The 22,112-nt window shown below is 41.7% G+C and overlaps 1 protein-coding gene across 5 annotated transcripts in view; it reads right to left on the bottom strand.

The window, feature by feature from the left end:
- The window catches only part of ITPR2 (inositol 1,4,5-trisphosphate receptor type 2), a 271,778-nt gene that overhangs the window by 16,850 nt on the left and 232,816 nt on the right, over positions 1 to 22,112 (bottom strand). For 4 of the 5 annotated variants that reach the window (XM_082310914.1, XM_082310915.1, XM_082310916.1 and 1 more), the window contains 5 exons: positions 20,095 to 20,290; positions 17,914 to 18,006; positions 13,013 to 13,140; positions 11,036 to 11,201; positions 9,597 to 9,757 (listed from right to left, as the gene is read on the bottom strand). In XM_082310914.1, the coding sequence (XP_082167040.1) occupies positions 9,597 to 9,757; positions 11,036 to 11,201; positions 13,013 to 13,140; positions 17,914 to 18,006; positions 20,095 to 20,290 (744 nt within the window). Of the gene's footprint in view, positions 1 to 9,596; positions 9,758 to 11,035; positions 11,202 to 12,782; positions 12,868 to 13,012; positions 13,141 to 17,913; positions 18,007 to 20,094; positions 20,291 to 22,112 lie in introns of those variants that run through there. The other variant, XM_082310918.1, reaches the window with a different exon arrangement.

Below are 22,112 nucleotides of genomic sequence, written 5' to 3'. Positions count from 1 at the left end.
GCCAGTCCCAGGAGAATCGAGGCTCTGTTACTGCCAGGACTTGAAGTGCAACAGTAGGTGCCTATCCAGTGCCTCGGAGAGCCTTTCCATCATTTGAAATCACAGAATAAAGGTCTGCCCACACACAGATCCATCTGAGGCCACATGCTTCTTTAACAAAGGGATAAAAGATGGCTTTTGCAAGCTGCCTGGAAAGTTAACAGCTCTAGTCTCTGGCAGGTCAAGGCGGGAGTGGATTCCAGCAGGGAACCGCAGCCGGTGTCCTGCCAGCAGCACTGCTTGGCTTGAGGGCGCTCCAGCTGGAACACCTCCATTCCATGTTCGTGGGGATGTGCAAGATTCAAGGAACACAGCCTCATGCCCAGACCCCTTCTCGAGTTTTTAAGGCCAGCAGCAAACAAACAAACAACCAGGAACCCAACTCGGCTCATTTATTTTAATTTGCAAATTGAATGAGCTGAAGTTGGAAGGAGGACAAGGAAGCTGTGAGTACACTGTATTATCAAGGCAGAACCCATCTTTACAGCAAAATCATTCTTCAAAGGCTAAATACTGGTCAACAGACAGGTGGCCAAATCTTTTAAACACAGAGGAGATCAAGCTAAGCTTACAACTGAGCCACAATACCAGAGGGTCCAAAAAGACTAGTGCTGGGTACTATCAAACCACTGATTCCAGGCCTTGGGGGGGAAAAACCCAAATCTCAATCAATATACTTTTGGGGAGTTGTAGGCTCCACTCTGTAACCTGAAATTACATTATAACTTTTTATTCAGAATTGATTTCAAAAGAAAGAGGAAAGAAGACAGGGCTGTGTTGGTGCTGGGACCTGTCCCATTAGAAGTTAATAAGACTGGGAGGGGCTGAGCACGGAGGCAGCAGGGACGCGGGCACCGTGCAATGGCATGGCCATTCCCTCACCCAGTCAGCTAGGGGGATGAAGGTTATCAGCATACCCTCACTACACACAGCAAATCTGCCTGTGCTGCAGCACCTGCCGTTGATACCAATCTTTCTCCCGCTCCAGCTAATGGCATCATTTCTAAGGAGGCAGGATCAGATCCGTGGTTTCCCGTTCAAGCAACAACAGGATAATTAATTTTGCCTGTCTGTAAAGAATGTATATAAACTTAAAGCCACGAAAACCTCAAGCTTTTACAATGACATACCAAACGAAGCCCACCTTTCCCTTTATTTACTTATACCTCACACATCACCTAGCCAAGCAGGCCAACTAAATTATTTATGACAGACCAAAGAGCCCATTTCTGAAAGATGCAGAACCCTTGAAGTAGAAAAGAAGATGCTCAGCTCTGTTGTAGAATACAAGCTTTGTGCAAAGATGCAAAGTCCTCACATGATGCTAACTTTTCATGCTTTGAGCAACACACAAATGAGCAGGAAATCAGCTAATTAGGCACGTTACTGTAATTGCTTATTTTATGAAGTGGAGAGGGAGGTGTTCAGCACTTCTGTAAGATAATAATGTAGAGGCAAAATTGTACAGAGAAGCAAAAATAGCAATGGACTACCTACAGAAATGAATGTTATTTTTGAACAACAGGAAAAGCAACAAGAGAAAAATAATTCAATACATAGCAGCAGGAAAAAACAACAACGCCTCAATATATTCTGTAAATGTAAAACTGGATAACACTTGGGTATATGAGGGGAGAGGGACCTCCCCTCATATACCCAAGCAGTGGTTGAACCTGCGTGAAGCACAATTCCAGCTCTATTTTAGTGACTCTGTATCACCACTCAATAGCTCTGAGATCCTCTGCGAATTTGAGGCAGGCCTTGATGCAGAGAAAGGACTTTCTCTGGGACCTGGTGCACCTAAACCGAAGCCCTGAACTCCCCACAGGGCCTGTGTCCATGTGTAAGGACACAGAGAGCTGCATTCTCACTCGCTCTTCTATTTTGAGCACAACAAAAAATGGGAGCCGTAAATCATCTATTTAGGCATATTTCTTTAATTGCTTATTTTATGAAAACCCAACTGCAGACAAAACCAACACTGTATTTCCTAGGAAATTAGCCTGTCAGAGAGACCTCAGATCTTATTTAGCAGCCGGCTTTTGTGCTCTTGGTATTACTACCATGATAAGTAATTACTCATAATGCGACATGCATCATATCAGTCTTTTAAAAGTAATTAATAAAAAGTTGCATAGCTTAATGATATGAACATACATCTCATCCTTGCAAGTTTTGCTTTGATAACATCTGCTAGTTTTTGGAAGAAGGCCAGTTTTAAAAAGTAAAATAAATCAGTCCTAACAATGGGAGCATTATTAGCTTCCCAAAAGTTATAAACTCCATGCCCCACTCCAGCAGAGCATTTGTGTGCACAAGTCCTGTAAGTATTTTCAAGTCTGTGAGTTGCCATATCAGAAAATTCACATTGAACTAGAATTTATGATAATGAAGAAGCCTTAAAAATATGGTTTATTTATAGTGAGCCAGTTTAAGAACTGCAGCTCACCGTCCCTGGCAGATTTGGCTGTAGCCGTTGAAGGGGTCACCCCTATCAGCTGTGTGCCCTTTCTCCCTGCTGATAAAAGAGGCAGCAGAATCAGTAGTGTGTCCTCTCCTCAACTAGTGCAGTTCAGACTGGCGTGACTTCAATGGCCGTCAATTTTCACATTAGTACTCCGGGCTGTGAACTGCAGAAGCTCAAAAGCGAACAAACACATCGCTTGTCCTCCCCCCTCTGCTATTGTTGTGGTTAATTGCAACAGAAGGGTATGGTGGACATCTGGGGGAGGAAACTTCTTAAATTGCCTAGGATGAATCACCAGAGCGCATGTGAAAAACACCCAGAGTGTCTTCCTGACAACCAAAGTGTCCCTTCTGCAGCATTCATGTTACTTTGGATTGACATTTCTCTGGTTTGGGTCATTCTCTCTACCCATACGGTGTTTAACAATCCTCGGATGTAACAGGACTATCTATAGACTAGAGATAAAAATTAGTAGGGAAAACTTTTGCCTCCAAAATTCAAAAAGACGATAGATAACAGAATAGAAAAATCCTGGATGTCAGAACTTTTTTCCTTCTCCAAAGAAGTTATATTTTAAGAGCTGAGGTCAACACCCCTCTTAGTACATATTATTTTATTACAATCTTTGACAAAAATCGAAAGCAGCAAAGAACAGCTTGTTCCACAAACCCCGCTCCTCCTCGCCCGCCTGCTGTCAGCATGCTCTTCCCCCTTCCTTATGGCACTTTTTCACTGCTTTCACCTCGCCTGTCTGTATTTCCTTTGGACCTGCCTCCCCTAGAGCCGGGCTTCCCCGTGGTTTGCTTGGGGATGGCCAGTGAATACGCTGGACGTCAGGCTGGGGGTGCGCACCAGGATTTGGCATCGGTGAAATGACTTCACGTTAACTAACTAACCCTGGGACAACCTCTCACTGCCCCAAGGTGCGAAAGGACATGCAGCCAGGCTCTTGACCCACAGCTGTCGGGCTCTGCAGGCTCCGCTTGGCTCACACTTTTGCTGTTTTGACAGTCAGCTACTTCTGTTGAGGTTGGGTAAAATGAAAAAAATCCCTTTGCAGGCCACACACTGGTGTGCGAGGGACTATACGCAAGCAACTCCGGCTCCAGGAGGGAGCTTGTCCCGTCCCTGCTGCTGCGCTGAGGGGTCACAGCCATCTGGAGCGACTCTGGCCAGGACCTCGCAGCACCACTGCTGAGACCCGAACTTGGGGAGCAGCTACGTGCCTGCCACGGCTCACGTCACACCTCTGCTCCCAAGGTGGGAGCACGGCAAAATGCAGAGCAGCAAGCCAGGAGAAAGAAGGATGCCGAGGGAAAAGGGCTTGCGCTGCCCAGCACACAGCATAGGCAGAATGACAACTATTGTGAAGCTTCGCCGTGGCTCATTTGGCATTATTCCCAGTGCTGCTTTTGAATTTAATACCCACTTCTGGGTATCTAATAGAAAAAGAAGGCAAAAACATGAGGCTGGAGGTAAGAAGAAGTGCGACAACAGCACCACCTCAAGCGAGCACTAAATTCAGAACAATTTTCAGGCTTCAGTATTTAAAAAAAAAACAACAAAACAACTAGAATTTTTCAAAATGTGGAATGCAGTTTTCCTCATGATATGGAAATGGCCGTAATATTTGGTAAATACGTCTTTTATTTAATACTTTAAATGAAAAAATAATGAAAAAAGCTGACACCTTCAAAATATTTAAAATGAAGTAGTTAAAGTATGTTGTCACATTACGAATGATGGGTCATTGGTGTGATACAAAAGTGCTTTTAAAAGAACTGAATAAGAAAATCACTGTTCAGAATTTCAGGCTGGTGTTGCTCAACCTGTCTCTTCTACTTTGACCTTAGAATGTTGATGGGAATTTTGCTTTTGATTTCAGCGGAGATGTTGGGATCCTGAGTAGCCTGAGGAGAGGCTTAAGATTAGGAATCTGCCTTTCAGGAGGGATACATTTACAGACGAAACAAGATGTAAAGGAATATTTTTAAGATACTATCATGGTATAAAAGGCTCATGGTCCCAGTGACCGCAATGGTGGGAGAACAGAACCTTTCATTTCCCACCAAAGATTGCCTTGCTTCAGGGAGATGGTCTAACGCATGGCAGTATCCTTTACTCTTATGAACATAGGCTGGTTTTAGAGCAGTTTTCAGCTGATTGAGGAGTTATGTAATTGCACCAATTACATAATTAGAGTAAATAAGTATAATATAATTAGGTGCTGTAATTATGTAGTTATGACAGGTAGCACTAATGCTGATAAAATCCATTATGAAACTTGCTAAGAACTGTGGACAGGGCACGCGAGAACAAAACTTTTAGGGCTTCGTTTGCTAAAGTCTTTCATTCTTCCAACAGGCAAAATAATTAATTTAATTACTATGCCAATAGCCTTTTATTTTTGTAAATGAATGGAGGCACAAATCATAGGCTAATTCATATCTCTCGGTTTTGCGGCAAAAAATTCAGTAACTAATCATCTACACTTTTTGCCTCCATTTATCTCTCTGCAGCACCAAAGCTGAGGTGAAATCTGTGTGTACAGACTGTACCTCTGAAAAGAGAAGTCTAAAAATTTGGACATTAACCTTCACTGTTCCAGTTATCACATTAAACTATCTCCTCTGACAAATGGACACAAGGAACATTCAGAGATTGCTGTATCGATGTAATACCAGTTGTGTGCATCTCTCCGAGTTTGCTAGGGATGGTATTTCTGGTCAAATGGGTCAGATAAGAAGTTTTTTTTCTGCAGAAATGAAAATTCAATAGGGGAATCATTCATGCAGGTTCTCAGTGCAAATGCAAGGCATGTAGCAACCTTTTCAAAGTTTCTGTCTTTTTGAATATTGTATAATACCTGTCTGACTTCATAAAAGAGGTCTGCATAACAAACAAATAATAAAACCTACTGCACTGATTTAATATTCATTAATATTTCACCCGATAACTGATATAAGATAGTGTGCAAGAAGAATGGGCATCATTGGAAGATCTGAAGTGCTTTATTCCCACCAACATCTCCATAAAGTAACTGTCTGAAAAGCTAGAGGTGTATAAACTGTGTGTTGTTTTACAATACATTTTATGCTAAATGCTTTTTTCTAAAAAGAAAAAAGAAAGAAAAAATAATACCTTACTTTATGAAAGCTGGATAGCTACTGATTACTTCTGTCACAGCTCAGAGCAGTATGCTAAGCACTGAAGCAAATACAGAGCTGCTGGGAAAATAAAAATCACAGGGAACATTAGGAGTTTGCAGCCGATGTCCACAGTCCAGAGGAAGAAAGCAAAAGAAGTCCTCTGCCCCCAAGGTCTTTTGAGGCCAGAGGCATGCAAGATAATGGGAGTGCCTTGAAACAAGCCACCCCTGGAACAGAAATACAAGTGAACTTGGAAACCTGCAAAAATATTGGCTTTGAGTGAGGGGTGTGTACAACATCACCTACATGTTTCTTTCCTCCTCTTGAACTGGAAAAAACTGGGAAAGTGAAGTTAGATGCATAAATAATTCCCATCCCTTTTGGCACCCAGCCTTTCAAATAATATTCCAAAACAAGAAAACCACAGTATTCCTGTTTTTTTCCAGTTGTGCTATCAGCAAGCCTTCAAACCAGATGCTTCACTGTTTGCTGAACAAATGATACATAAAAAAGACTGAGAGTCATTATATAGACAGTCATATTTTTCGGTCCTGATGGGTCTGCGCAATGGAGAAAAGAGACTATCAGAAATTGTAGACATTTTCACTGGTGCTTTGTTAGTTCTGATAAGCACTCCAATGTTACTTTTTGCAATACTTTGCAAGACAGTAGCAGAGAACTACAAATAATAATTGGTTCCTAACTATAGTTGTAGGGGTAGTGAGGATGATGCTTGGAGCTAAACTCTACTTTCTATTAAAGAAGTTACTGCAGCGTACTCCAAAATTTCAACCTACGTGTATTTAAGGATGGATCTGAGCCCTGAAGATTGGATTTGGGTAGAAATTTTCTCTAAGTAATCCGGTTGTGAAAACGCAGAATTTGGGTATGATCCATTAAAGCTACAGAAGTGGCCGTAAAAGGCATACCTAATCATAATAAAAACTAGTAGAGCTAAGAGAGCTTTTCCAGGAGTATGATTCATGGAGTTTTTTCAGCCATATTCTGTATCACCTGAAATATAAAATCTCCACCTCCTGGGACTGCCCTGTTCTTCCAACCACCCTGTTTTTATAAATGTTTGTCACATTCCCATACACCCCCAGTGAGCCTCATTCAGCAATGAGTCAGTTCCACTGGCAAGCCCCAGTTCCCTTGTGAAAGGTTAACTTGAAGTCTGCCTCTTTTGTGCCAGATCCTAACCAGAACCTGGTCTTTTGCCAGGGACTTGGTCACCTCTCCCAGCATCACAAGAATGGTCACTCAGCTTTCAGTCCATCACAAAGGCTGAATCAGCTTCTCTCTCTGTCTTCAGGACAAAACCCATACCTCAGGCTTAACTTCTGCATGGAATATAGTACATCTCACATGCTACACTGGTTACTATCATGCTGTGTTTGAAACACACCAAACACATACACTACATCAGCTCATACGGCTGACAGCTGCAAAACGACATCTGAGTGTTTTCCTTTTGACTGTTCTTTTGGTTAAAAGCAAAGCTGTATCTGTAAATCTCTTCTTCCAGTTGAATATCGTACTTCCAGAATACTCCACTCTTCCAGTCAGATTATTTTATTTCATTCCTTGTACCATGTGGTATACAGTAATCTCTCTGGCTCCAAGAGAAAGAGTCCTTTTTTGTTCACTTAAGCAGTTCCAATTGCTTCTGCTACGTAGCACTAGTATTTCTGCAGCACACCTTCCCTAGATTTTGTACTGGGGAATTTAAACTACACAAAGATACAATTACTAATCCCACACCAGCCACTCGTAGTTTGTTCAAACATTTGTTTCTCTTTTTTTTTTTGCCCACTTCTCCATTCCCTCTTCCATTCCATGCAAGCTTTACACTTCTAGGCCCATATGTGCCTCTCCCATCATCCAGAACAACCATTAACTTTAAATATACCCACGGAAAAAACGAGCCTTCCTTCAGAGGGCTTAATAATCCCAAAATCTGGATCACTACTAACCACTTAAACCACGAGCATTCTGCCACAGAGGAACAGGGGCTCTGAGAAATCAGTTCAGTGCCTGAGGTCACATGTGTTTTGGTGCTTTTCTGTTAATATTTTAGATATTCAAACAGGAGTTCCCACCATTAATGCAAACGTAAAATACATTAGTGAATTACATCAGAAAAGTCAAACCACTGCTGCCACAGGATGAATACACTTACTATGAATATTAATGCATCCCTTGGAATGAAACATTAATACTTAACATACATGCTTGCAAAGTTTAAAATCATACAAGCATTGCAGGGAGAGGAAGAGGAGTAGAGAAGGAATAGACAAATGAGACAAGCCCTAGAGTCTGGAGATGTTATTGATTCCACGAATTAAAGTGCATTTCTGAGATAAGCTAAAATATTTTCATGTGTAAGAGGACAACTTGCCACTATGAATAATTTCTTGTAATGGAACAGAAGGTACAGGCATTTGTTTTAGTTTTTCTATCTCACCCATCATATTGCAGGAGGGTAGATCCATTACTGCCTAACAGTATAAATGCCCTGAGCTGGGCAATGAGATTGACAGTTCAAAATTTCCATGGACATAGGCTGTTCCCCTGTACCTGAGCACTGAATTCCCATCACCTGCCACACCACCTTCCCACATAGTGGTAATAGCACTCACAAAAGCCCCTTTTCATCACAGCATTCAAGCAGGCACTCCTGTCTAAACACAAGCTGTTCTACTAATGCGAGTTCTTCAAGGTAAGCTCTGCATAAGCCTGTGCAGTGGGTGGGAGTCCTCTCTGCTAACTTTAGCCAGCTCCCAATTAGGCATCTTGTCTAAACTAATCATTTAGGCTCTCAATGGAGTGAGAAAAGCAATGCCAGGGCGAGTCACCTCAGCTATCCTAGACACCTGTCTTAAGGCAGGATAAATAACCCAGCTTTCTGCACTGACAGGGCAGGGAGCTGGGATCAATTTAAACCAGGTGCCTGACTTGAAGACAGTTGAAGTTAAAGGAGAAGAATCTTCCCCTTGGCTAAACTGAGGACTAAAAGGGCACCAAGCACTTCGCTAGTGAGGCTGGGTAGTATGTATAATCAAAGGCCCAATGAAGGATAACAGAGCAGATACTGTCAATAAGGAATGTGGCTCCAGAAATGCATAAACAGCAAAGCGTGACGCGCATTTGGTTACACCGTCCCCTGGGATTCAGACATATGCCAGCTCTGCAACCACAGACCCTGCTGGCACAGGCCCTGAGCAGAGCAATACCTGCCAGCAAGTCCATGGGAAGAAAATGCTGCATCAGAATATCCCAATAGGTAGGAAAAATTCCTCAAAAATGAAGACCCAAGCCAGGCAGCCTTGACAATCCATCCCTCTCTCTCACCAGAACGAACCCTCTTTGGTAGCAGGCTGGAAATGAAATGTAATCGAACATCTCTGCCCCAGTGTCATCAAATTTCTCTCTTTGAATCCAAGTCATAATCTCACTGCTTCATGAGGCAGTTTCTGTAGCTCTTCAAATCCCTGCAGCAGCTCTTCTTGGTCTTTTCAATAGCTTGTTCAGAGCAGTCATAGGAGAAAAGCACTAGCCCTCAACACAGACCCTGCATTTCACTGTTCAGCAGGAGATGTTATTTTTCTGGACAGCAGCCCAGAGATACTGGACAAAGACGGAGCAGCAGCAGATGTTATGATGCATGCTCTTCTGCCCCTGGTTTGGCTAATGAGGCAGCAGAACCCACAGAGCATGAGAGCACAAATGCCAAACCAGAGCCTGTGGCCTGTGCCTTCATCTTTTTCATTATGTTTAAGACTGGGCTTTGTTGCAGACTAAGACACGTGAAAAGATCTTTAAAAATACAGATCGATGCCTCCTATTGTTCAGAGAGAGGGGAAAAAGAAAGATATTCTCTGCTCTAGCTGCAAGGAGCATCACTCAGTTGCATAAAGCACGTGCCCAAATTGACTTACCACAATCATTTGCGCCACGTAGCTCTCCGGGCCAGTGTATTCAGTTGGATCTTTAACTTTGACAAGAACTATAAAGTACAAATAATGCCACATGTTGTGTTCTGACTTTATATGCTCCTCAAACGAAACGGTCTTGTTATCAAATTTGTCTCTCTCCAGTCCTGCAAAAAGACATGAACATAATGTAAAAAAATAAACTTCAACATAAAAATACCCAAATCTGTTAAATATGTTAGAGAAAGGAACCTAACTTAATTTAAAGGATCATAAATTTGAAGGATCTTAATTTAAAAGCTATAACCGCATACAGTAACTGCCAGGCAAGAAATACCAGGCCAGAAGGCATTCCTGACAGAATTCTTTCAGCACAGTGTTTATTCTCTTCTGTGATATTTCCTCTTAATAACAATAACAATATAATAAATATGTTACAGTTTTACAGTGCCTTCTATGCTGAGGGCTATAAAGTGCTTTACAAGTGTTGGCTCTGATTCTTTCTAAATGTATACTGGTAAGCACACAGCATGCAATCTAGGTCCTGATCTTGCAAAGATTTATGCATACGTTTTAACAACAAGCATGTGAATAGTCCCACTTAAGCTGCGGTGGGATTGTTTGTGCGCTTAAACCTAGCAGCGAGGGTGAGCCTCTGCAGCTTTGTAGTCACACAGTCTTTACAGAGCTGTAGTCATAAGAAATTTTTTTTTTTTTTCATGTAACGGGTCAAATCTCTGAAGAAGAATACCACTGTGAGGAAGGACAGGATTCACAAATGTTTGTCTCAGTGTTACAGCTTTCCTCCCTGGATCTCTTGTGCAGCCTTCCACAGGCACTAAGGTGGTTGTGCTCTGCACAACGTTCATTCGTGTCAGTACAACCATGGGAACAACAACCAGCCTACAAAAAAGAAGGTATTTCTAAAGTCCCCTAGGGGAGTGAAGGTCTGCCCCTCTTTGTGAGTGCACCTGAAAATAAGCGCGATTTATCCGTGAGTTTTGTGGGGATGATTTTAATTTAATTCTTTTGTTCCCTGTTTCATATCACCTTCTGAAACATGCGGATTTTGCCGTTGTTACCCTTCTGGAATGCACTGTGCTGTGAAATAGCAAGCTGTACTTTCATCTGCATCACGCTTTGTGAAATAAAGTCAGCAGCTGCACCATCTCCATTAGTGGTGATGATGTGAGTGTGAGACACGGCTCTTCTCCCTCAGACCCTGGGTAGAGACTGTGAAGCCACCTCTTAGCAAAGCTAGCTTTTGACTCCTAAACCAAATCTTTTTCCTACTGAGAGGGAATAAATTTGGAACCAAACTCTGACATTTTTACAGACTTTCCTTGTAGAAGATAACCACCCTTAGGTTCATGCTTTATTTATTGAGGAGTAGTTCATTTTACTCCTTTCCCCATCAAATGTCTCAATAGCTCAGTAACACCTACCACAGATGAAACAGGTTGTCTTTAGTATTTCCTCCTTTTTCTGCTTTTCACTCCTGAGATCAGCAAATGTATCAATGATGACTCCAAAGATTAGGTTTAGAACAATAATTATGACAATGAAGTAAAACAGAAGATCATAAACAACTCGCGCAGCAAACAAGGGCTCCTGAAACAATAAGATTGCAATAAGATATAAAAATAGCACACCTCTAAAATATTAAACAACATTTTCACATTAGCTCAAGAAAGCTACGCATCATTCTTTTCACATGCCAAATTCTGCTAGCCTTCCTCACAGAAATAGAGAGGGACTACCTATGTGACCAAGGAAAGAAGATTTGGCTTCATGTGCTCATATTGCTTTGGGACTCCTGTTGTCCTTTATGTTGTTTCACACAGCACGAAGAAGAGACTAGCGTGTGTATCGGATGCAGTGGAGATGCATTAGTGTAGTGCTCGATTGAAGATAATTACCTTGCCAATACAGAAACAGGGAGATGCAGTTTCTAGTACCCACTGAGAGCAATGATAGCTCTGCTTAATACTGCCTTGTGGCATACAGGGATGTGCTTACGGTATGTCTTTGTGGAATACTCCAGACCGATGCCAAGTTTGCACACTGAACAACTGGAAATCAGGGGAGCGTGCTTGCGCGATGCCAAGGCCAGGCTACCATACTCTGTGCCCAGGTGGGGCATGTTAATGGTTTTAGCACTGTGCTAATACAGTCATATGGCTGTAAGCTGGCTCAGAGTGGGCAGACCAAGCTCGCACCTTTCGGCAACACAACATGCACACGGACACACACGTACATAGACACATGCATGCACACACACGTGAAGTGCTCATATTCCCCATTTCATCACACTCTTGTTTTTACATTTTAATTACTTTCCTTCTTGCAAAGGCTGGACTGGACTCCCATTGACACCTCTAAAACTAGCAAAGTTGTTCTGTGGCAAACAGGAGACAACACTCAGAATAAGGAGGAAGAACATAAAGCCCAAGTCCTTTTCTTCACCATGATACTGAACTGGAAGTCACTGATTTTCTCAGTTTTCCACAGATTCATTGGGATAACAGTGCTATCCTTTGTGAAGTGCTTTAATGTAGTTAGCATGAAATAGCTGACTGCTAAGTGGCAAGCATCATTTCAAAGTCTAAGTGTTTACAGACTTCATGGGGATGGACTACAGTTCCTGTAGAACATCCCAGTCTATGAGATAGGACCTAGATTCCTACTACCAGCACAAGGAGCTCTTCCATCCAGATCAGAGTTATTTGCCTCTGGACTCTTGCAAGCCTGTTGAGATCCTACTTGTGAATTTAATCCTTTTGTTATGGGTCACCAAGCAAAGTGCTGATAGATTGCCTTTATTTATGATGTTCATTTTGAACTTAAATAAAAATGCATAAAGCCACCTAAATATTATGAGTAGTCCTTAAATGAACTGAATTTCGGAGGAAACTTCTGGAAGAGGACATATACCACGATATATGAAATTCTGTTTTGACTTCGCTGCTAGTTGAGTACAAGTAAACAATAGGACCTATTCCAGGGCAGATGCCATGCTGAATTTCAGCTAAAAATACACCTTATGTACTACAGTGGAGAGTCTTGACATACACTCATCAATCAATCCCTTTCAAAAGTTTGCATTTATAATTCCGAGAGCAATAGAAGAGTGATCCAATCCAGCAACACTTCTTAGCAGTGCTTGGAATGTTACAATACGCTCCAGTTTTCCAGAAGGGGTAAACTACTGCCTAGAGTTCCTTTCTTCAAGTATCATCATCACACCACGCTTTGCTCTTCCCATTAAATATTCCATCTGGGATGTAAAAATTGCACAGATAAATCAACTGTGTGACATTACAGCAGACTACATACAAATACTGTCTATAACCTCCAAAAACTGACTTTGGCATTCATGAGATGCACAGGGAGTAATGCATTTCCTCAGCCAAAACACTTACATCTTTGGAAGGCTTTCTGAGCACGTCTCCCACACCACCACCATTTCTCAGGCCTTGGTTTAATACGGTCACAATGCACATGAGCAGGGTGTCACAGGTCCTTTCTATTCCATCCTCCTCCTCTTCACCTGCGAACAGGAGAGCAGCAGCTTTAGGAACCACAGCATCAAATGATCATGCATCAAACAAAGCCACAATCCTGTATTAGAGAAAGCAACTGCAATACACATCTGCCTTTCATATTCTTCAGCTAGAATTTCACTGATCATCCCTATCCGTTTGCACATCACTGCTGGTGACATACTTAGGCACATCAGGCATACCTAGCCTGAAGAGAGACAGAGAAAATCCCAAGCAGTTCTCCCACCAGTTACTCTGTTAATGACCCAGGGCAGTCATCTCTATCACGGGAGTACCCCTTTTCCTTGCAAGTACTCCCACTGGTTTCAGTATGACTGCTTTTTCAGTGGGCCTCCTAAGTGCGCAGCTGACACATACAGGAGAAGCAATATAAACAGAATTAGAAGCACATTCGTAAAAGGCTTGTCTTCCTGTGAAATCATTCCTCTACCTACTCATGTACAAGCCAAGTCATGTTAGCATTTCAAATCATTAAGGAGGGGCTGGCTTTTATATGAGTAAATCTGTCCATGATCTTTCCACTAGCACACGTGCCCAAGCGCAGGTCTGATATACATTAAATGAAAGACTCTCCCTGACCTCAGCTTGAAAATTTGGATTCTATTCTTATCTCTGCAGCAGAGCTGCTGCGTGGTTTTGGCCGAGCCACAGAGGGTACTATTGTGCAGGAGCTATTTGAACGTGCAGAGGAGCTGGGCTAGAACACCAGTCCCCAGGGGGACTTCGCCCGCCCTGGCCAGAATTCCTCCCACCACGCACTCACTCCCATGCTGTGGCTGCATCAACAGCCTCCTTTTGAAGGGCCCTGCTTGAGCTGTTCCCTGTGTCCTGCTGGCTTGCACTGAAGGGTCAGGACTGTGACCGCCATTTCTCCTGCCTTCCTTTCTCTTTAGGGATACATTTGCTTAAGCGGTGAGAACAGCGATTCTCACTTCGTTTGCTTCATGCACTTATTGTAACATGGTTTAATAAATAACAACATCCTGCTGCGATAGTTAACTGAAACAGCATATTTAACAGCCCCAAACCACCACATCTGGAGCACTGAGATAGACTTTGATAAATTGAATTGACTGAAAGCAGTCACATTACAGACAAGCAATTTGGATTTAAAACATGGGTTCCCAAACGACTGGTATTTGCAGAATGGAGCTGGTATCTGCTGCCTTTGCCACCATTGCTTTTGCTATGCAAGCAAATTGAAGGAGAAAGAACTCCTGATTTAAGGAACTCTGAGTAAGAAGAAAAGCAAAAGCAGACATCAGGATAGACTTCCCTGTTAAACTATACAGTCATTACAAACACTACTACCACTAATAACTCCATATTTTTTAAAAAAATGCTTAAATATTGAATCTGAAAGGACTGAAACAATAAAACCTTTTTTCCTCTGTCACATCTGGAAATTTTTTACTAGGACTGTGATCTTAGTCATACCAATTCATCTCCTCTGCTTTTGCACCCTGCCTTTATTTCCTCGTCCAAATATTACTCCATCAATTTTTTTCGAGCTAATATCTGTGCTTGAGAAGATGTCTATCCACAAGATAAATTAAAAACATTTATACAAGCCACAGATTCTATTTCTTTTAGGTAACTACAGAACAAGATTTTCACTGTTCACAAGACCAGGGTCAGGTACTGGGAACAGCAGATGGTCAGATTCTGGTGAAGGGCGAGGATAAACCAGGGCTGCGAACGGGAAGCTGCAACAGCAGATAGAGTTATCTGCTAGAAAACCTAACTCACAACTCTCCATGTCCACCACGATGCAAATTCAGAGCAAGCCCAGATGCAAGATACCACTCATCGGCTGACTGGCACATCTTACAACACAGAGAATCAGCATCCCACGTTGCGCCCAGAAGAGCAAGCTCAGGTTGCTCTTTGCCAGAGAATCAGACAGCAGGCAGCCTAAAATTGGCAGAAACCTCCAGTGCAGTAATGTAGGCTGTGGGGAGTGTACACACATCCATCCGCATGTCTACTCCACTTCCAGACGTGGAGCAACAAGAGCTACCTTCAATCTGGGAGCCAGATAACCCTACGGGCACATGTTCTGTCCCAGTTGGTTTGCCCTGGTGCTCAGCAGCACTCATAGCTCAGACTCAGGACCTTTCAACACAGACTATGCCCATACTACCAAAAGGAGTGGATCTGTAGAGTCAAATGTTGTTAAGGACCCAATGTCAACACTAATCGAGGTTCGGGGGGTTTTATTTGCAACCAGCTCCAGCCTGGTGAGCGGCCCATTAGTGGCCAGACACCATTAGGCAGGCTGTCCTCTGATTAAGTTTAATTCAAAGATAATGCAGGTTAAGCACTAAGACCACCCCACAATGTTAATCACTGGGTAGTAAGTGGGATGATAGGAAGATTTACTTCAAAGATCCTCTTCTGATGGCCCCCAGCTACCTGGCTTCTGGGCCTGATCTTCAACACAAGCACAAGCAGGGGAGACACACAAGTGTCCACATGGATCTAGCTGAACTTGCACAGAGCGGTACCAGACCTGGGAGTGGAATGAGTCTTTAAAAATGTCCCCTTTTACAAACAGGTATCTGTGCACCTTTCTAGCACAGGTCCTTACGGGCTACAGAGCGCAAAGAGCCACATACTGTAGGATGTGAAGTTCTTTAAGTGATTAAGCGCTTCACCAGGCAAAGAATTAAGTGATATGGAAATGCCTTTGGAGTGAAGAGTGGGAGACTCCAAGGGAGATGAGACAAAATATTTTTATGCTGACAGCTCAGGCCAGCAGTGAGGAAGCAGGCTGTAGACAGGGGATACTCTCTGAGCGGAGCAGACTGGCTCCCAAGTTAACTCCCTCACCAACATGAGCAATGACTGAGCATGTGTTCGACCAGTGAAATTCAAGGTAGAAGCACAGCCTCACCAGAACAAATGATTAGTGGTGATCTGATCCAAAAAGCAACATATTTATGTCTCCACTCTGCACCTGAGATGCCACTGAGAACATTTAATGTTTCCTACAGAGAACTGTGGACGACTTCATGCTGCTACAACGTGAACCCCACCAAATCTCAGGCTGAACTGCCTTTGCATTCCACCACACTCACGCTTTTGCCCGAAGAGAGATCCATCTCAGGAGAAGACTGAAGGCAGAGCACTGCTTTTTGACAGGTGATTCACTGGCTAAGACCAGCAAAACTGTTCTTGCTGAATGGTGTTTTTTTAATGTTACTGGATTAATAAAACCTCTCCAAGATTAAGTGACAGTGTACTTAGATGTTTTGCATAGCCCACTTCCATTATTGTTTAATTTTAAAGAAACAGTATGCAAACAATAAGAAATGTGAGATTTCCATCATTTCAAGAGCTTGGCAAAAGCCACGCTGCATCTCTTCTGACTGATTGATTGATTACTTCTTGAATGCAGCGGCTTTGCCAGTAGCTTAGACTGTTTTCTCTGTCTAGTCAGACAGCTTCCCATGTTGTTTATGAGGCCTGTTTACACACCAGCTGGGGAGAGAAAGCCTACTTTTATAGCCCTCTCCCCAACACCCTTGATCCTAAAAACTCAAAAATTAGTAGTGGAAGAATAAAGCATGCGAAACAGTGTTGTACTGGAACACAGGATAGGAAGGGACCGCTTATGTCCTCAGTTTCAGCCCCCAGCAACCGCAGGCAACTGTGGCAGTAAATATTTTAAGCTTGTAGACCATCCGCTGTGCACACACCCACACTGCAAAGGCCACAACACACTGAAACAGACCTAACATCTGTAGTGAAAGACCAACCGCCACAACTGGACTGTGCCACAGGAAGAGAGCAGGACAGATGAAGTAGCACCACCACCAAAGGTCCCTGTCTAGCAGTGCATTTGGCCAACAAAACTCCCGAGTGACCTTGTAGCCTCAAACTACAGAAGAGGGCAAAGTACTCTGTCAGCTTGATCTAGGAAAAATTCCTTCCTGACCCAATATCTGGTAACTGGTATCTGGTAACTGTCCCAGCAGGACACACTGGTCACACCTTTTATTTTAACTGAGCGTGTTTAAAGTTGACAGGGTCCTTCTGAACTATAGATCAGATTCATAATGCAGGTATCAAAGCAAAAACAGGTGGACTCATCTGCTGAACCAGAGCAATTAAGCTCTTCACTTGCCACAAGCACAAAGCAACATAACTTAGCTACCACAAGAAAGGCTTGCAACAGTCTGCATTTGCTTGCATTTGCCACAAGCTAAGAATGCTCCGATGGACTGCTACTCGTTCTTAGCTGAGCCACAGTAACTCGTTAAGACATAGTAATGTCTTGATCCTGGATCTGGGCTCTTAGGTCTTCTGGCTACACTACAACCTTGGCCTAGAAGCATGTAAAAAGCATACACAAAAGCTTGCTGATACATGCTATGCCATTAAAATCAACTTATGTGGCCCTAAATGGATCCAATAGTGGCTCCGTGTGTGCAGGTGAGCATGCTGCAGACAAGCGGCAAGCTTTTTCTCTCAGCAAAGTCAGCTGGAAAGAAGCGACCTGTACGTTAAAGTATAATGATTCAGCAAGCTCTTTTAGTAACAAAATTAATGTCAATGCAATTGGAAATCAGGTGTAGGAAGTACTCATATTAAAGGCAAGCTACCAACCAAGCTCCAAGCCTTGCAGAAGTTGAGCGCTTCTGACTTACTTACAACAACAATCATCACTTCTCACACTAGCAAAAGTCTCTGCAATAACAGCACACAAATCCCTCTCTTCCAACCGACCGTCAGTTTGGGGGAACTTTTGTACTAACCCGGGTTGATAATTGGGATGCTTGTGGAACAGTTCTCTTTCGCACAGGCTCCCACCATTGATGTGAGGGTTGTAGTGGGGACTCCACCAATACCTGTGGAAAAAGCAGGATATGGACATAAAGACAGATACTGCATTGATACAAAGTTTGAAATCGTTATTTTCTAGAAGTGAATCACTGATTTGAAAAGTTGAGAAGAAAAAGCAGAACAAATTATACCACCAATTCCTCCTTCCTCAGTCTGCCTCAACAGCTCAAAGCAATCACAAGGATCAAACCCACAGTTTTATATTTACTGTATATCACAGCTCTTCCCATTTCATCTCCTGAAATTAATGAATCTACATCAAATGCTGATACTTCTGGTTAGAACAAAATATATTCAAAGCAAGAAACAACTGTCAAATATGAAAATAATGTCAGTTTTAAAACCATTAGATAAATTATTCACAAAAGCTGACAAGAAGGACACCAAGCTGATGTTCAGTTATCCTGAACGTAGAATATTTAAGAGTTTTCAAGGATTATAACACAGTTTGGTACTCATTTGTAAATATGTATGGGTTTGTGTAAAACACTAATTTAACATTCCCAAAGTGGGTAAATGTGTACATCAGCTTGATTTTATCAAACCAATTTTATCTTGTGCATCTTCAACAATTTTCTGCATTTCAAATCAGAGATACAAAAAGGTTTAAGGAGAAAAAAAATGAAGGCAAAATCATACAACCAAAGTAACAGTCTAAGACAATCTGTGTAACACAGAAAACATCCGCTCTGACTTTCTCTTTGTGCTACTTTATAAAGAAAAAATTTAAAGCACTTGTCTTGGGATGCATAATGTTCCATCAGTATATCGTCAGCATATTTTCTTCATGAGTTTTTGATCAGGAATGGCAATGTATAAAGCCAGCAAGAACATACCCATACCACAAAAATCTGCCAAGAACCCAAGAGAAGAAACACAAACACGCAGGAACTGCTGCACTGGACCAGACCAGTGCTGCGTGTAGCCTCGCATCTGTTCTTCTACGATGGCCACAATTATCTTTCAAAGGAAACTTCACATTATAAGTTCTGTCCCAAAAATGGATGCTAAGTCAGTCACACATAAGCCAACTTAGCCCTTTTAAAATGATCAGTGGCAAAAAGCAAGGTGTGTTAAAGAAATCCATCAGGTTCCTTTTTCATAGGGTATCAAAACAGCTACATGATTACACCACGCCCATGAGTCTTGAATGAGCTTTGCCTTGTTTGTGTGCTTTAGGTCCTGAAATAACAAGTGTAGGAAAAAGCTGGCAGACACAGAGCGCACACAGTCTGGGGTGGACCCCACTAGTTGTTCTGTGCTTGTGTACAGGTCCGAAGAGCTCAGCATTTGGAAAATCAGGCCTCTCTGAATTTAATCACAAGCTATTCTCAGGTATTTCTATGCAGACAGTTACTCCTCTGCCCATGCTCCCAAGCAGGCTGGTTGGCAGCACATACAAAGATCTCAATAGACCAGAACTGGCTTTTTTGCTAGCAAAGCAAGTCTCTGACTCTCTATCCACATTGGTACAATCTTTCATTCCAGAAAGTTGGAATCCTGGCCTTTTTAAAACTGGTTAAAAACCTCCCAGTGATTTTACTGAAGCCAGGATTATACACAACGGTGATGTTCGTGAAATACACATGGAATTTAAAAGATGCTCCAGGAAATCTCCTATCAGCAGTAGTCTGGATTCTGTAATAAATTTCTGCTGGATGAAGCTTAAAAAGTAATCAAATAAATACATCTACTGAACATGTTAAGATCACATGCCTCATGCAGTACACAGAAAATACTATGAGCTGCTTTCAAGATGGGTAGAGAACCAATAGAATCCACTTTGACTTCCTCTTCCAAATGCTTAGGAAATAATAGTTGGGGGTTTTTTTTTGTATTAGCATGAGTTAGAAACGAATATGTAATAAGTCAACTGTGAGTGTTAGATTTTAGTATTTCAACAGATAAATCTAGCCTAAAACAACCCTACACATTAGATTTGACCCAGAGACTTCATTTAGTCCTAAGGTATACAGAGTTAGTTCTGCTACCACAGATACAAATAAAAAAATTAAATTTCCTTAGAGGAAAGTTAGGTTAGACAGACAGAAAAGGTGTATGTCAGAAGCAAGTTTTAATATAAAAACCAGTACCTGCAACAGGGGTCCTGATTTTCAATCTGTCGACCTCCATGATAAAGTCATCTTTCAAGAAGAGGAACCCAATGATGGAGAAGAGATAAACTAAGATGAGTGCTAGCACTGCAGTGAGGATAATGGAACGACCATTCCGGGTAACACTTTTTATCACATTTAGCAAAGTCTCTTCTCTGTACACCAGATCAAACAGCTGGGAAAAGCAGAGAGTAGAGGAAAAATTAATACAAATGAGGCAATATACAGATGCTACATAGGAAAACAATCTGAACTACTGAAACATACATCTAGTCACGTTCTGAATTCTCAGCTTCATAAACACACAATTCACGTTGATTTCAGTGGGAGCTGGGCATGCTTATAGGAGGAGAAAATCTAGCACAGAACTTTAAAATTTAAGATAGATTACAGCAAAATCCAAAGCCACAAAGCATATACAATATATGAGCCTGGTCTAGATGTGGGTAACGGTTACCAACAAGATCCATTGTTTCCGCATGTTCAAAACCAGTCTAGATTAAAATTAAAAAACAGTGTCTTCATACTATGGATCTACATCTACAAATTAATTTTTCATGTTATCTCCCATCTGATAAACATGCATGGGCTGCAATTCAAAAATGCACTCATGTATGCAAGTAATTACATGTTTGTTAACTGTTCCTTTGAGCTCATGGCATCATTTAAAAGTCACTCACACGTACAAGGATCAGAGCCATCTCTTTTTAGGACAAAGTTAAATTCATTGCACTGTTTGTATAAAACTAGAAGTTTCTATTCTTCTTTACCCTGCACTATGTGCTTTCCTGGTATTTAACTTTAAAGAAAAGTATACATTAAGATAATACTGCTTTAAATGTCAAAGGCCTAAAATAGCAATTAAACGTGCTAAGAGCTTTTCAGGAAACTATAGCTTTTTTTCTCTTGCAATTCTATTGATGTTCTATGGTGCTTTGGACCTTATCTATAATGTATGTATTTCCACTTCAAAACACACAGATTACAGATATAAAGTGACACACTATGATTTATCAAAATGGTCCACAGAAGAAGGTATTAGTCACAATTCACAAGATCTGAAATCCACAGCCTTGTGAAAGGATTAATAATAAAGGAAGAAAGAGGAAAGACAGTTATCATTCATTCTGTACAAGACAAAGCTTAAAATGAGGAAAAAATATTAGGGTTTAGAATATTTCCACTACAAAGTGAACACCTGGAAGTAACTTGGGAATGTGGACAATTACAACATCCATGAATCATGGACATTTGTCAATAGCAGTCACTGAAAAAGTAAGTACATAAAATGTTTCTTAAACTACTTGGCACTTTGCGAAGTATTTTAAAGTAGAGATCACCGTACTCATTGAAGGAATAACACATAATGTGCTGGGCATTTTTTAAGCAGGAAAGTAACACCCATTTGAAAAGTGTCCTGCAGCTACAGCCATAAAATCTTGGTTCCTTTGAAATCTGTCCAAACTTTGAAGCTGCCTTTAACGTCAAGATCTGGAAAACCTGACTTCAACAGGAGCTCTACCAGAGTAAGCACTGAATCCCTGAAAATTTTCGTGTGCTTAACACACCTCTGTGAAATGCTGGGAGCTCACCGCTCTTCAGGAAGCTGAGAGAAATATGACAACAGGGAAGTGAACCCCTGGAAATGATCACAATTTAGTCAGTCTCCCTACAAGTTTCACACGCTCCAGTATAAAGCAAAAGGATTAGAAAACAAGAGCAGTGAAACACCTTTTACTGCTATTCAGCATGAAGGGAGCAGTTAGCTGAGTTTAGCATAATTTTGTATGATTCATTTTCGTTGCACCTGTATCATATTATAAAAAGGCATTCCATCTGGGTAATGGCAACAAAAGAAAATGAAAGTGGGATACATTTAAAGTGATGAATCTTCCTGCTACACCAGAGGCATGCCGACCCTATTTCCCAAGCAACATATATATATATATATTTTTTTTTTTTTTTTTTTTATTAGGGCTGCAAGATGAACTGAGGAA

This window comes from Platalea leucorodia (genome assembly GCF_965183815.1).
Source record: "Platalea leucorodia genome assembly, chromosome: 4".
Lineage (NCBI taxonomy): Eukaryota > Metazoa > Chordata > Aves > Pelecaniformes > Threskiornithidae > Platalea > Platalea leucorodia.
Note: the sequence above shows the minus strand (reverse complement) of the source record. Positions and strands in the feature narration are given on the sequence as shown.